Raw genomic sequence first — 15,806 nt, forward strand, 5'->3', positions numbered from 1 at the left:
TAAAAAAAAAAAAAAAAAAAAAAGTTTAAGAAAACTTGGCCTATAAATTTACCCAAGTTGACTTTTAAACTTGATCACTTAATCCGAAGAAATTAATTAGATTAGGATGGATAGTCGATCTTCATGAGATAGCCAACAATCAAGTAAGAAATAAATAATAAGCCTTACATAATTGACCACCAAATATAGAGGAACGCAATAAAACTCAACCCCCATCATCAAATCTTCAATCACAAATAACTGAATTAAAAGATAATGATAAAAATCAAAGGGTTCATATATATGGAAAAGAATGAATTGAATTATTATATAAGTAATTCACAAATTATACAATCTGTAATTTCGAACGGAAGTAGAATACACTAAGAATGATGTAAAGAACAGAGAAGAAGGAATAAGATTAAATTCCCAGAAAAGAAAAAACGGTTGGAAATGAAGATGATTTAAAATTCAGGGAGGGCTTTAAGAAACTCCATGAAAGAAGGGGACAAGGAATTAATCAAAGCAGGGGAGGAAAACGGCGTCGTAACATCAGAAGAATATCTAAGAAGGGAAGAATTACTCTGCCTCTGCACTAATTGTTTCAAAACCACACTCTGTTTCTGATCCCCACATTCATTGATCTCCTCCTCCGTCGTCAGACCCGACGAAGAATCATTGTCGTTAAAATTTCTCTCTGAAAACGATAACGACAAGGCATTAGACGGCGGCGGGGGCGGCGGTGGGTTGAAGCCGGTGAGGCGTTGAACCAAGGCCATGAAATCCTTAGGCTGGGTATGGATGATTTTGGGGGAATGGGTGTAAATGATGACCGGCTGCCGGAGCTGAGGCTTACGAATAAAACGAGAATCTTTGTGGATTAAGAGAGGGGAGGGGCGAGGGCCATTGATTTCACAGGATTTAGGTGGGCTCATGGTGGAGGAATTAACTAGCAATTAAAAGAGGATTTTGAGATTGGTAATTTAATTGGAAGTGAAGTTAATTAAAATTAAAAGAGGGAAAAAAGTGGTTAATTTGTTAGAGAGAGATGGGGGAATATGAATATATATAGGGAAATTTTTAATTTGTAATGTATGTGTGGGGGCAGATATTGTTGAAGAAAGGGAGTGAAATGAAGGGCAGGGATTTCTGACCGTTGACGTTCATCTATGAATTATTATAATAAAATGCTTGGTTTTTTTTTTTAAAAAAATATTTATTAATTATAAAAATACAATTTGGGCAATAGTTTAGTTTTAATCGATGGAATCAAATTGAGAGATGTTTCCATGTGAAACTTCATTTTATAATGGTTTGATTTGGAGATTGAAAAGTTGTGTAATTCTTTAATTTATTCAAACTAATCTACTTGGTTGGTTTAACTTTTTGAAATATAATTAATTAATTTTTCTATGGTTGGCTAGTGGAAATAGTTTTCTTCTGTTTTTACTAATATGATTTTCTTCGTTGCCTTTTACCACAAAGTTTATTCATACAAATGTTAATCTTTTGTAAACTAAAGCTAAAGTACGCATTTGTTCAATTTAGGGTAAAAAAGATAACACCCTAGCTTGTCTATGTCTTGAGTATAAATTAGGTTAGACATCCTTAATACATACTTATCAATTTATAATGTATGGTTTGGATATTATTTTCCTCTCTTATTTAGGATGAAAAAGACTTCCACAATATGACCATTAGGAAGTTTTTTTTTTTTTTTTTTGAGAACGTAGATAATTGGAATGATCTTTATATACCCGAAATTATAGAAATTTGGAATTGCATGTCTAACATTCTTAAATAACCATATTTGTTTTGTAGAAATATCTTTTTAAACAAAAAAATAACTACTATATAACCAAAAAAGTAAAATACATCCTTCGTAATATTTATTTTAATTATAAAATGAAAATAAATAAAAGTGATTAAGTTGTTTTAAAAAAAAGAAGGGTTAAAAAAATAAAAAGGAATGCTCTCAACACATAATCCTGAAAACCCATGATTTAGGAGGGCGTCTAAATTCTCAAGATGCCCTCCTTAAGGACATCTTAGGATGCCCAAACATGTTACATTGCCGCAAAACAAACGCAATAATCTAGATGCTCACGTCATGAAAATCTTGAATTTTTCTTATTTAAATAACTATATTTGGTTGTCATATTTATTTCGTTGTTGATGATTAATTTTATATATATGCGCATTAATAATTCACTCAAAAACTAAGGCCGTTTCATAATGATTTGATTTTTATTTTTAATTATTAGGGGTATTCAAAAAATCTAATGATCTGAAAAAACTGATCAATTTAACCCAACCCGTGCGGTTTGGGTTGAGTTATCAACTCATTTGGATTGGGTTTGGTTCAAATAAATGAAAACTTTATGGGTTGGGTTGATTCATGGGTTTACATAATATAACTCAAACCAATCCAAACCAATCCAAATGTATTATTAACTTTAAAGTATATATATATTTTTTTACTTATAACATAATTATTTATACATATATTTATTTTAATTTTATTTAATTTCAATATTTTTTTAACAATTTATTTTTCAGCAACTCTTAAAAGTAATTTCTTTGCAATTCAGAAAGAAAAATTTCAATATATATTTTGAAATTAAGTTGTTAATCTTAATTTAATATATGAAAATAATTAAATTAGAATGTTACATATTTACATTTTATTTTTTTTAGAATAAAATTTTAAATAAATGATTAACCCGAACCAACCCAACCTAAATATTGGTTGGGTTGGATTCTTTTTTAATAGAAGTTATTTGGATTGAACAATTGGGTTCCAAAAAGTCTTTCAACCCAACCTAACTCAACCCATGAACACTCCTACCAAGTACTACTTTGCTCTATTAATTTCTTTATTTTGTTGCTTACATTTTAGGGATGGTTTTAAAACCCAAGCCAAAATTTGTAAATTAAAAAGTAATTTTTACAAATTTCTATTTGATTTTAGAATTTGACTATATCTATTTTAAATGGTCATAAAACAAATTCATTAATCTAAAATTCATAAAGTTCTCAAATGAGAATTAATATATATATATTTTAAAAGCTTATAGATCAAATTAGATGTCTATAAAAGTTGTAAACCAAAATTACTATTTTTCTAAAGTTTAGAGACCAACAATCGATCAAAATATGACCCTTCCAATGGTCTAACTCTAGATCCGTCCCTAATCATATTTCTCATTTGTATAATTATAGAAAAATATAGACTTCAACTAAACATAAACAAAATTAATCCATCAAAAGTATAGTGTTCAAACTGAAAATGATTTTTAAATTTATTAATGTAAATCCAGTAGGCAAATAATGATAATAACATAAGGACATAAGAGTAGAGACATGAACGTGTGGTTGCGATTAGAAATATTAGAGAAACAATTTGAGGGACTTTCCGTTGACCAACGACGGCGGAGCCGGCGGATAGTCAATTATGACATTTATCCGTTTTAATTATCAGTTTATAATTTAATCATTCAAGTGGGGTTTACAATTTTATTAGATTGATACAACGTACATAGTGACAATAGACATCATACAAAATTAAATAAATAAAACAAACATTACACACTGTACTTTATTGACCATATAATCTTCAAAATTGCGATGCCTCTGTCTCTTATTTTTACTTTCCAACACAATAGTATATAGTGGGAAATTTCATAATCCTAGGTTTTCTTTGCAAAGGATAATACTAGGTTCTTGTAATATGATGATTCATTCCCACCTCTTTTCTCGTTTATTATTCTATAAATTAAAATATGTGAATCGTATAAAGTATTCAACATTTTGGTTTTATTAAAAAGACCTAAATATAAATAATGCTTGAAACATGGAGTTATTTTAATGAAATGACGGTTCAATTAATTTTTTTCCCCAAAAAATTACATTTTTTTTTCCTGGTTAAGTAACCTGAAAACGTGTGTTTTTAAGCACGCAGTCCTTTTAGAAGAAAATTATACAATGTAGGCAATTTGGTCACTACGTTCAAAGACCCCTTTTTGTTTTAACTGTCTTTTTTTTTTTTTTTTTTTTTTTTTTTCCTTTTTCCTTTTTCTTTTTTTTTGGCAGGACGCCATCTTTTTCCATGATAAATTACAATATATATCTATTATTGGTCGTTTGCCATGCAAACTCTTTATTTTATTTAAACTCCTTTATTTCCTTTTTCTTTTCGTTCTTCTTATAATTATTTAACAACAAGTCAGAAGCTAACGTAACGATGTTGTTTCTTTTAAAAAAAGATAGAACGTTAAAGGTTATATCAATTAAAACTCTGAACTTGTAGCTATATTATCTAAGTTGCTAAGAAATATATTAAAATGTAAGAAGCATCAATCACGTGGTTATCTAATTTTTAGGACAAGTATTAATTTTTACCCTTAAACTTGGGAACTGTACCGATTTAAACCCTAAACTAATAATTGTATTAATTTAAATATTGAACTTTTGTAAATGCATCTATTTGCACCTTTTTAGATTTTGTTTGATAAATATCTTTTGAAACTTATGATTTGAGTCAAATGAATTCTCAAATTTTTATGAGTCAATCAATTTAAGCCTTCCATTACGATTACTTTTGAAAATCATCCATGCATTAATTTTCAAACATGTGTAGGCTTCTTCAAATATTAGTTTTACAAAATATACGATTTTCAAAGAAAATTCCAACTTAAAAGTCTAGATTAATTTATATATGAAAGTTTAGTGCTTTAATTGATACAATATAAATGTCACACGAAAATTTTCCAAACGAAACGTAATGAAGGGGGTAAATTGATACATTAACAAAAATTTTGGATTTAAATTGATATTTTCTCTAAACTTTAAAGGTATAAATTGATATTTTCCTTAATTTTACCAATTGAAAATGAAATTTTTTAAAACATCTATTAACATCGTCATTGTTGTTTATGTGTTAGATTATTATCAATCCCTCAAAACTTTGGTGTTAGTTTCAAACATAAATTAGCATGACAATGGTATGAAAATTGATTATTTGAATCATGTTGTAAATGACGTGGAATACATATTTTTTTAGTTAAATTGAGTGGGAAAGTTGAAATTATTGAACTGTTAATATTGTAACATTTCTTTTTTATTTCTTATACACTGGTTGTCACATCAATAAGTTTTGTTTGGCAGTCATTTTAAGAAAATAAAACATAATTTCAAAATATAAAATAGGATGGATTGTTTTTACCAATATTTTTAGGCATTGTTTTTACCATATATTATAAAACTAAATTAGATCTTCATACTAATTTCGTAAAAATCAACCTTGAATTCCTTAATCAAAACTACATTTTATACGGCGGCTAAAAATATCCAAAGTATTGGATAATAGATCATTTAATTAGTTCAAATGATTAATTATAAATTTGAAGGAAGTCCATATAAATAAATAATTGATTGAATGTTTGCACAAAAACAATGAACGAGATTAAATCGGGGTCGTTTTCCAAATATAATAAAATAAACTTTGGTCAAACACGCATTTGGTTGACTTTCAAAGGAACAACCCAAATGAGAAAGTTTTTGTTCCAATAATTTTTATATCTATCTTTAATCTTATTTTTCGTAATCCGACAATGGCAACCGAAGCATATATAAATGCCCTTTTTGTCGTCACTCCCAACAAATTTTAATCATGCATCTTTTATCTCAAAATTAAATCACAAAGTTTATGAATAAGCTAATACGTACAGTCATGAAAAACTAATAATTAATTTCCACTCCATAATTTTAGAACTCAAAATAAAATAGTTCACTGCTTTCAAAATGTTACATTTTTTTTTCTTTTGAATTTTAAGTTTAGTTTCTTTTTTTAAGAGAGTTTAGTTCATATTTGATATTTATGTTTCAAAATTTTACTCTTTTATCCTTAGATCTTTTATCCTTAGATTTTCATTAATGATCACTTTTGTTATTTAATATTAACTTTCCATTAATTAATTTAATATAATTATTGTGAATTTTTTAATTATATTAGATGATATCATATTAAATATACTTTCTAAGTTTCCATCATCAATTTAAGTTTTTAGGTCATTTGTTGATTGGTGATTTAAGATAGTAGAAAGCATATGGTCTACGAGGATCGTGTGTTCAAACCACTACACAATATTATTTTCTCTATATTTTATATTAATTTTTATTGTTGGGTCTTCTTCATATTAACTCTTAAGAATCAAATGAAAATGAACAAGTGTAAAAGACAAGTGTAACATTTTTAATTTAAGAATTAAAAGTGTTATTTTTTCCTATAATTTTTTAAAAAGAGAGAGAGAGAGGGAGAGAATGATGAATAGTTTACGAAATTGAATTTGACAATAAAAATTTGAATAATATATAGTAAGGAGTATTTGAAACTAAACACTTTTCATGCAATTATATATATAAGAAAAGTCAAATGCAGCTAAGCTAACTGAAAAAAAAAAAACTACTGAAAAATGATGCGTGGATTACTTGACACCAAGCAAAATAAATAAATGAATAAATAGCTTCCGAGAAATTTAAAAAAATAATAAAAAGGTTTGAAAAATTAAAATGTCAACTCCCGGTAATTAGAAATAAAATGTTGTTTAAGGAAGGAGATTCCGAGAAATCGACATAATTTTCTTTTTCAAATTTTCTAGGAATTTAAATATGTACGATTTAATACAGTATTCAACTTTAGTGAATGTGAACGCCTAATAACTAAAAGAGGTCGTAAAGAATGAAAATGAACTACATTAATAAATAACAAGTTACGTTTAAATGTTTGAAATTTACAATATGCTTCCACGCCATCCCATTTTTTTATTACACAAGTTTCGTACATCATCGACCACGTTTCTACACTTTTTTTTTTCCTTTCTAAAAAAATTTGAAAAGAAAAGTTTCACAATTCTACCATTCTTTTTAAACGAATATATATATATATATATAATCTTTCAAATTTTACAATAGACCTCAATAATATTGAGGAGAAGAAAGAAAAAGTCCACGTCAGCAAAGCAAATATAACAGTAGAGCCACATAGGATTACAATTAATAGTGATTCCCACTCAACAGGATTTGTTAGGATGCTTTATGATTGGTCTAAGGATCACCTACAGATTGCTTACACCAGTACACAAATTATTCTTTATTCATTTATTATTTTGCCCTTTTGTCCTTGGGTTTGTATATTTAAATGTAAGGGATTTGATTGAATATATCAAGTGAGAAAATTAATTCTGCAGGTTGTCGTTTGAGCTCCCCTGCCTTTTCATTTTATGTCTCTTCATTTCCTTTTTTACGTTAACTTGGTATTAGAGCTTTTATTATGGCCAACGCCAACCCCAATGGCAGCTCTTTTTTGAACCCCTCAAATACTGTGTTTAGCAGCCCTCCATTGAACCAACTCCTTAACCAAATTACTTCGATAAAACTCGATCGGAGCAACTTCTTATTGTGGAAGAATCTTGCTCTACCGATCTTGAGGAGCTATAGACTTGAAAGCCATCTCACCGGCCAAAAACCATGTCCTCCAATGTATCTTCAGCCTTCTGCAGGTGGAGAGGCGATTGCCACAGAAGCTGCGTTGTTCGGCGAAGTTGTTGCCAGAGCTTCCACATCTGATGGAGGCTCAAGTGGAAGTGTAGGGGGCTCGAGTTCCACTTTGATCATTGAGATGAATCCTCAGTATGAAGCCTGGATGGCGGTTGATCAGCTACTACTTGGGTGGCTGTACAACTTGATGACCCCTGAAGTTGCAGTTCAAGTCATGAGGTGTGAGAGTGCCAGGGCATTATGGGACAGCATCAACCAACTTTTTGGAGTTCAATCGCACACTGAAGAAGATTACCTCAGGTAAGTCTTTCAATCTACTCGCAAAGGTAACTTGAAAATGGAAGAGTACTTAAGAATCATGAAAAATAACTCTGAAAATCTTGAACATGCTAGTAGTTCAGTCTCTACTAGGGCTTTGGTGTCACAGGTGCTTCAAGGGTTGGATGAGGAATACAATGTAGTGGTGGCTACCATTTAAAGTAAAATGGATGTGTCCTGGTTGGATATGCAGTCATAGTTGCTTCTTTTTGAAAAACGTTTAGATCATCAAGCTGTGCACAAAGTGTCAACAGGATTCAGTCACAATGCCACTGTCAACATGGCTAACAGCAGAGGCTCCTCTATCAATTCGAATCAAAGGCCTTAAGGCAGCAACAACAATAGTCCAAGTGGAAATCAGAGAGGGAATAGTAGTAACAGAGGTCGAGGCAGAGGAAGAGGCAACAAACCAACCTGTCAAGTGTGTGGTCGACTCGATCATACTGCATACTACTATTATGGGCGTTATAAAAAGAGTTGGCACCACCAAATTTCTCACAAAGCAAAGGAGGTAACACCAGCCAACAACAAAACAAGGGACCCCCACATAGTCAGTCTGCTCTTGTTGCTTCTCATACTCCCCAACCTTTCATGGCAGACCCTGAAACCCTCACTGATCCAAGCTGGTATGCCGATAGTGGTGGCTCAAGCCATGTGACAACTGACTACACCAATCTAGGGAATCCGAATGAATATGGAGGTAAGGATTCGATTGTCATTGCAAATGGTGATAATCTTAGAATCTCGCATATAGGTGATACCTATCTTTTGAATGGTAATAGTAAGCTGAATTTGAAACATATTTTGTGTGTGCCTAATATTACCAAAAATCTTGTGAGTGTGTTCAAGCTTACTGTTGAAATACGTTGAATTAGCCCTAAGGCCATTTTTGTAATTTATGCTATATTTGCTAAATTAGGGTTTCACCTCATTCTATTTATATCTGAGGTTGGGTCTATTGTAGGTATGACATTAAATAATAAGTCCTTTTTCTACCGTGGTTTTTCTTCCCTGAATTAGGGTTTTCCACATAAACTCCTTGTATTGCCTTCTTTTCTTCTATTTCAATATGGTATCAGAGCAAGGTGATGAAACCCTAGCCCCGATAGAAGAAACTCAGTCATCAAACTTGATAGGTGAAGGTACGCTGACTAATGAGGTTGTGATTCAAGCAGCAGTTGACCGCTATCTCCGAACCATTATCCTAAGTGGCTCAGCTGAACAGATCGAGCCAGCGAGCCGAATAGCAGGTGGTGGGTTTGCTCCAGCCGGCGTGCCAATTAGCTTCCAGACTCAGCCGTTCCAGCCGAACACCATCGAGGAAGGTCATGCTCTCCAGCCGGCGCACGTGAACAGGTCACAATCGATCGGACCCTCGACTTCGCACGCAACCGTCTCAGCTTCGCACGTCCCCCAGCCGGTGCATACGATCGATTTACAGCCGATCGGTACCTTGACCGTCTCAGCTTCACACGTCTTCCAGCTGGCGTATGCGATCGATTTACAGCCGATTGGTACCTCAGTGTCGCACAGAACTGAAGCTGCATCAGACGGTCGTGGGTTTGCTCCAACTGTCGGGTCGGGTCAGATTGGCACGATTTCTTCAACCTCGCAGTCGATTGTCGAGCCTTCTGTCCGTTACCTACTATCACAGCCGTCTGGGAGCAGCGCCGGTCACGGGTTGCCAAACTTTGCCGCCGGTGGACTTCCGACAGTAGCTTCTTCATAGTACCATGGTGGACAGCTTCTTCCTCATGTGTATCCAGTTTAGCCCCAGTTTCAAATGGGTGATTCCATTGAAGAAAATCCCATGGTTTTAGACAGAAAAGTTCCAGATCTGAATCTCATGGGGAACTCTAACAATAATTAATTAGTCTCCAGCAATAGATGGCCGCCCTTGGAGCCAGATTGAATGGCTATGATTCTTCCCCGATGTATTCAGAAAATCCGGTATCAATGTTTCCTACTCTTCCAACTTCTAATTTTTTATCTGGAACAATTGGAAATTCTGCAGGAATGATCACGGGAGAGAAGTTGAATGGGCAAAATTACTTCTCTTGGTCCCAAACAATTAAAATGATTCTTGAGGGACGCCATAAGTTTGGATATTTGGCTAGAGAGATACCACGACCGAATCCTGGGGATCCTCAAGAGCGTGTCTGGAAGGTAGAGGATTCTTTGCTCTGCTCAATGTTAATCAGTGTCATGGAACCACAAATCGGGAAACCTTTACTCTATTCAGCCACTGCCCGAGATATTTGGGATGCAGTCCGATGGTTATATTCGAGGCGTCAGAATGCATCCCGCCTGTATACTCTACGTAAACAGGTTCACAAATTCAAACAAGAGAGCATGGATGTAATGTCATACTTCAGCAAGATGTCGTTGTTATGGCAAGAAATGGATCTATATCGGGAGATCATCTGGAACTGCCCACAAGATGGAATTCAATACTCCAAGATAGAAGAGGTTAAGCGTGTGTATGATTTTCTTGTCGGGCTGCACCCCAAATTTGATACAGTTCGTAGTCGAATACTAGGGCAGAAACCAATTCCGTCTCTCATGGAGATCTGTTCAGAGGTTAGATTGGAAGAAGATAGATCGAGTGCAATGAACGTGCTGAGTTTTACCACTGTAGAGTCAGCTGCCTTCGGGGTAAAGTCCGCTGGAGCTGATGGTGACAAGCAGAATAGTAAAACACCTCCAGTATATGAGCATTGCAAAAAATAGTGGCACACGAAGGACCAGTGCTAGAAATTGCATGGTCGCCCTCCAAATGGTAAACATCGCCCTCCAAATGATAAGTCAAAATCTGGGCGTGCTCTAATGGGTGAATCAGTTGAGGGGGTTGCACAATCTCAGACACAGCCTCTAGTGACCAATCCTAGTGATTCAAGTACCATAGGGATCGGAACAGTTGCTCAATCAGGTAACCCTCAATCTTTTAGTTTCCTTGTTGAAGGGAATGAGTTATGGATTCTAGATTCAGGAGCGACCGATCACTTGACTGGCTCATCCGACCAGTTTCTCTCATACTGTCCAAGCGTTGGAAATGAGAGGATTTGAATTGCGGATGGGTCCTTTGCTCTTGTTGCTGGAAAAGGCAGACTGTCACTATTTCAAGGATTAACTATGCAAAATGTCTTACATGTGCCCAAAATTTCTTACAACTTATTATCAATAAGCAAAATAACAAAAGATTTGAACTGTATAGTTGTCTTCTCACTAGATATTGATTTGTTTCAGAACTTGAGCTCGGGGAAGACGATTGGCACTGCCCGATATGATAGAGGCCTATATTTCCTTTCTGCAGATGCTTCCTCTAGAAGCTTGTTTAGGACTAGTCTTTTATCTTCGTTTACTATGTCTGAAACAAATCATTTATTGTGGCATTTTCGTCTTGGACATCCTAGTTTTCAATATATGCGATATTTATTTCCTCATTTATTCCATAATGTGAATGTTTCTTCATTATCTTGTGATGTCTGTATACGTGCTAAACAACCTTGCGTGTCGTTTGTTTCTTAGCCCTATAAACCTACCCAGTCTTTTCACCTGGTCCACAGTGATGTTTGGGGTCCCTAAGGCATCTCTACCCTGTCTGGTAAACGGTGGTTTGTAACTTTCATCGATGACCATACCCGACTTACATGGGTATATCTCCTTCCTAATAAGTTCGAGGTTTTATCTACCTTCAAACAGTTCTATACCACTGTATTAACACAGTTCAACACAAAGATTTCCATTCTTTGGAGTGACAATGGTCGTGAGTTTGTCAACCACACTTTCTAGGAATTCATAGTGTCAAAAGGGATCATCCATCAAAACTCGTATGCATATACTCCACAACAAAATGGGGTGGTTGAACGGAAAAATCGCCATCTCATTGAAGTTGCTCGTTCCTTGATAATTCCAGTGTCTCTCCCTTCGTACCTGTGGGGAGATACGGTTCTTACCGCAGCTCATCTAATTAATAGAATGCCTTCACGAGTTCTAAAGTTTTAAACCCCTCTTGAGTGCTTCAAAGAGTCCTATCAGTCTACCCATCTTATTCTTGAGGTTCCTCTTCATGTGTTTGGGTGTACAGCCTTTGTTCATACTCATGATCCACACTGGACTAAGTTTGCTCCACGAGCTAAAAAAAGTGTGTTTATCGGGTATACCCTTCATCAGTGAGGCTATAAATGCTTTCATCCATCTTCTAGAAAATATTTTGTCACTATAGATGTCACGTTCTTTGAAGATAAACCGTTCTTTCCCCTTAGTCATCTTTAGGGGGGAGACCACGAATGAAAAGACTAACAGTTCCACGTACTCCGTACCCATTAGCCTCAATCTTGAGCCTAGTCCTAATATTCATGAACCTGAGCCTAGCCCCAATGTTCCTGGACCTAGTCTATCTAGTCTTGAACCTAACTCTGTTCCTGTTGTTCCCGTGTTGGTTCTTCCTACTAGAAAAGTGCTCTGGATAACATACTATAGGAAGAATCTCAGAAAGGAAATTCAGGAAACCTCTGGTGTTCCATCGGAAAGTGTCCAAGCGTCGGAACCAGCTCAGGTTCAAGATCCCGTTGTTTCAGAGGAGAGTCTTGAAGAAAATTCTGGGAACATAGAAAATGATGAAATGAGCTCAGAGAAGGTTGAAACTTCAGGAGGTAATGAGGTGCTGAAAGATCCTCAAGAAGATGCAGAATTATCTAAAAAGTCTGATACTAAAGAGGGACAGACGAAAACTGACAACTATGATACCACTCTGGATATGCCAATTGCTCTGACAAAGGGAACCAGGTCATGTACAAAATACCATTTGCATAGTTTTCTAACCTATAGTAACTTATCTCCTGGTTTTAAGGCTTTTACTACTTAGCTGGATGCTTTAGCAATACCTACCAGTGTACATGCGGCCATGGAAGTTCTCGAGTGGAAATCAGCAGTAATGGAAGAAATGAGAGCTCTTGAGGCAAATAAGACTTGGGAGTTAGTAGCTCTCCTTAGAGGTCACAAAAAAGTTGGTTGTAAATGGGTGTTCACAGTGAAGTATAAGTCTGACGGAACACTCGAGAGGTATAAAGCCAGGTTAGCTGCTAAAGGGTTCACTCAGACGTATGGGATTGATTATTCAGAAACTTTTTCCCCTGTGGCTAAGTTAAACACGATTCGTGTTCTTCTGTTTGTCGTCGTAAATAAAGATTGGCCCCTACATCAACTAGATGTAAAGAACGCATTCCTAAATGGTGAATTGGAAGAGGAAGTTTATATGAGTCCACCTCCAGGTTTCGAAGCTAAGTTTGGGAATGATGTTTCCAAACTCAGGAAGTCTTTATATGGATTGAAGCAGTCCCCTAGGGCATGGTTTGACAGGTTCACTGTGTTTGTTAAGTCCCAAGGGTTTGTTCAGGGGTATTCTGATTATACCTTGTTTACCAAAAAATCACCCTTAGGAAAGATTGCTGTGTTGGTAGTGTATGTTGATGACATCATTCTATCAGGGGATGACACGGCAGAAATCAAAGATCTTGGTAGTTTAAGGTATTTTCTAGGGATGGAAGTGGCAAGATCAAAAGTAGGAATATCTGTATCTCAGCGGAAGTACACTCTAGACTTGTTAAAGGAAACAGGAATGACTGGATGCAAACCTATTGACACTCCTATTGTGGTCAATGGCAAACTGAAAAGTATTTTGGAAGGAGTTTCTGTGAATAAGGAGAGTTATCAACGCTTAGTAGGAAAACTGATTTACTTGTCTCATACTAGGCCCGACATCTCCTATGCTGTGAGTGTAGTAAGTCAATTCATGCAGAGTCCATATGAGGAGCACATGGAAGCTGTGACTCGAATTTTGAGATATCTAAAGTCCACCCCTAGGAAGGGCTTGGTGTTCAGGAAACATGACACACGGAGCATCGAGGCATATACTGACTCAGATTGGGCCGGATCTGTGACTGATAGAAGGTCAGCCTTAGGGTACTGTACCTTTGTATGGGGAAATTTGGTAACTTGGCGGAGTAGAAAACAGGGTGTAGTGGCTAGAAGTAGTGCTGAGGTAGAGTATAGAGCTATGAATCTGGAAGTGTGTAAAGAAATCTGGTTGCAGAAAGTTTTATCTGATCTTCACGAGAGTAGTCCGGGGCCCATGAAGCTGTATTGTAATAATAAGGCTGCCATCAGTATTGCGAATAATCCCGTGCAACATGATAGAACCAAACATGTGGAAATTGACAGGCACTTTATTAAACAAAAGTTAGATCGCGGAGCTATTTGTATTCCCTATGTACCTTCAGTCCAACAGATTGCAGATGTTTTTGCGAAAGGGTTATTGAGACAGACGTTTGATGCTTGTATTAGCAAGTTGGGTCTTGCCGATATCTATGCCCCAACTTGAGGGGGAGTTTTGAAATATGTTGAATTAGCCCTAAGGGTCTTTTTGTAATTTATGCTATATTTGCTAAATTAGGGTTTCACCTCATTCTATTTATATCTGAGGTTGGGTTTATTGTAGGTATGGTATTAAATAATAAGTCCTTTTCTTCTGTGGTTTTTCTTCCCTGAATTAGAGTTTTCCACGTAAACTTCTTGTGTCGTCTTCTTTTCTTCTATTTCATTACTTACTAAAGATAATAACATACTTATTGAGTTTCACAATGATTTTTGTCTCATTAAGGATAAGGATACGGGGCTAATCATGCTGAAGGGGCAACATAAAAATGGTCTTTACCAACTTAAGGATGTTAAAGTCTGTTCAAGAGGAATACCTATGGAAGAGTCTGATCAGAAGCATTTAGTGCATAAAAATAACCATCTGTCTGCTTTAAGTTTGTCTAGTCTTAGTAAGTCCCCTAGGAACAAAGTGTCTAAAAACTTACGGCACAAACGTCTTGGTTATCCTGCCTTGAGAACTTTAGAACTTATCATTAAACAATGTAATCTTCCTACTACTATGAATGATGAAGTTCAATTTTGTGACTACTGTCAATATGGGAAATCTCATTCTCTTTCATTTCCAAACTCTAAGTCGAGATCTACTAATTTATTTGACTTAGTGCATACTGATTTGTGGGGGCCTGCACCAATTTTGTCATTTGAAGGGTATAGATATTATGTTATATTTGTGGATGATTGTAGTAGATACACCTGGATTTATCTTCTATGGTTGAAAAGCGACACTCTAGCTGCCTAACAACACTTTACTACTATGATAAAACAACAATAGTATTGGGCTTCGAAAATACTTCAATCTGATAACTGGGGGGAGTATGTAAGAGTACATTAGTTTTGTGGCCAGTAGGGTACCCTTTCAAGGTTCTCCTACCCCGATACTTTGGCACAAAATGGAAGGGCTGAGAGACGACATAGAGACATTGTTGAAAAAGGATTGACCTTGTTGGCTCAAGCTTTTATTCCTCTTTATCATTGGTGGGAAGCCTTTGCCTATGCTACCTATCTCATCAATGGTTTGCCAACTCTTATCCTTCAAGGTAAGTCTTCTCTTGACTATTGGCTGATAAGAGATTAGTTTTTTAAGACTTAAAGGTGTTTGGTTGTGCTTGTTTTCCTTGCCTAAGACCATACAATGATCACAAGCTTAGCTATCGCACGGAAAAATGTGTATACCTTGGACCTAGCTTACATCACAAAGGGTATAAGTGCTTAAACATGTCTGGCAGAATATTTATATCTAGAAATGTTATATTTAATGAGGATGATTTTCCCTTTAAGTCCAACTTTACAGGGACAAAGAGTTTGACAGCCCAACCATCAGCCCTGGTCTCTTGGCTACCCATACTCTCTAAAGTGTCGATTGCTGGCCCAACTCCTTTTTATTTACATCCTGATGTTCCTACCTCAACCATCACACCAGACTCGACCAACACACCAGCATTCTATCCTACCTATGTCACGGCCTCACCAGCCTTTCCCTTCCACAAACTCTCTGCCTAACAACCAACCTAATC

General features: G+C 35.4%; 2 protein-coding genes across 2 annotated transcripts; one reads left to right on the forward strand and one right to left on the reverse strand.

Annotated features, from left to right (window-relative positions):
- Positions 1–443: 443 nt before the first annotated feature.
- Positions 444–914, reverse strand: LOC120082132 (VQ motif-containing protein 8, chloroplastic). Its single transcript, XM_039037374.2, has one exon. It carries the CDS (start codon positions 912–914, stop codon positions 444–446), a length of 471 nt encoding a protein of 156 aa, XP_038893302.1.
- Positions 915–9,741: 8,827 nt separating this feature from the next.
- On the forward strand, positions 9,742–10,584 carry LOC150035221 (uncharacterized). Its single transcript, XM_090315272.1, has one exon. It carries the CDS (start codon positions 9,742–9,744, stop codon positions 10,582–10,584), a length of 843 nt encoding a protein of 280 aa, XP_090171398.1.
- Positions 10,585–15,806: the final 5,222 nt, after the last annotated feature.

This window comes from Benincasa hispida, chromosome 7 (assembly GCF_027475165.1).
Source record: "Benincasa hispida cultivar pf3 chromosome 7, pf3_genome.v1.1, whole genome shotgun sequence".
Taxonomy (NCBI): domain Eukaryota; kingdom Viridiplantae; phylum Streptophyta; class Magnoliopsida; order Cucurbitales; family Cucurbitaceae; genus Benincasa; species Benincasa hispida.

Excerpts from the sequence above, each read along its gene's own strand:
- LOC120082132 (XM_039037374.2), bottom strand. The coding sequence starts at position 914 with ATGAGCCCACCTAAATCCTGTGAAATCAATGGCCCTCGCCCCTCCCCT.
- LOC150035221 (XM_090315272.1), top strand. The coding sequence starts at position 9,742 with ATGGCCGCCCTTGGAGCCAGATTGAATGGCTATGATTCTTCCCCGATG.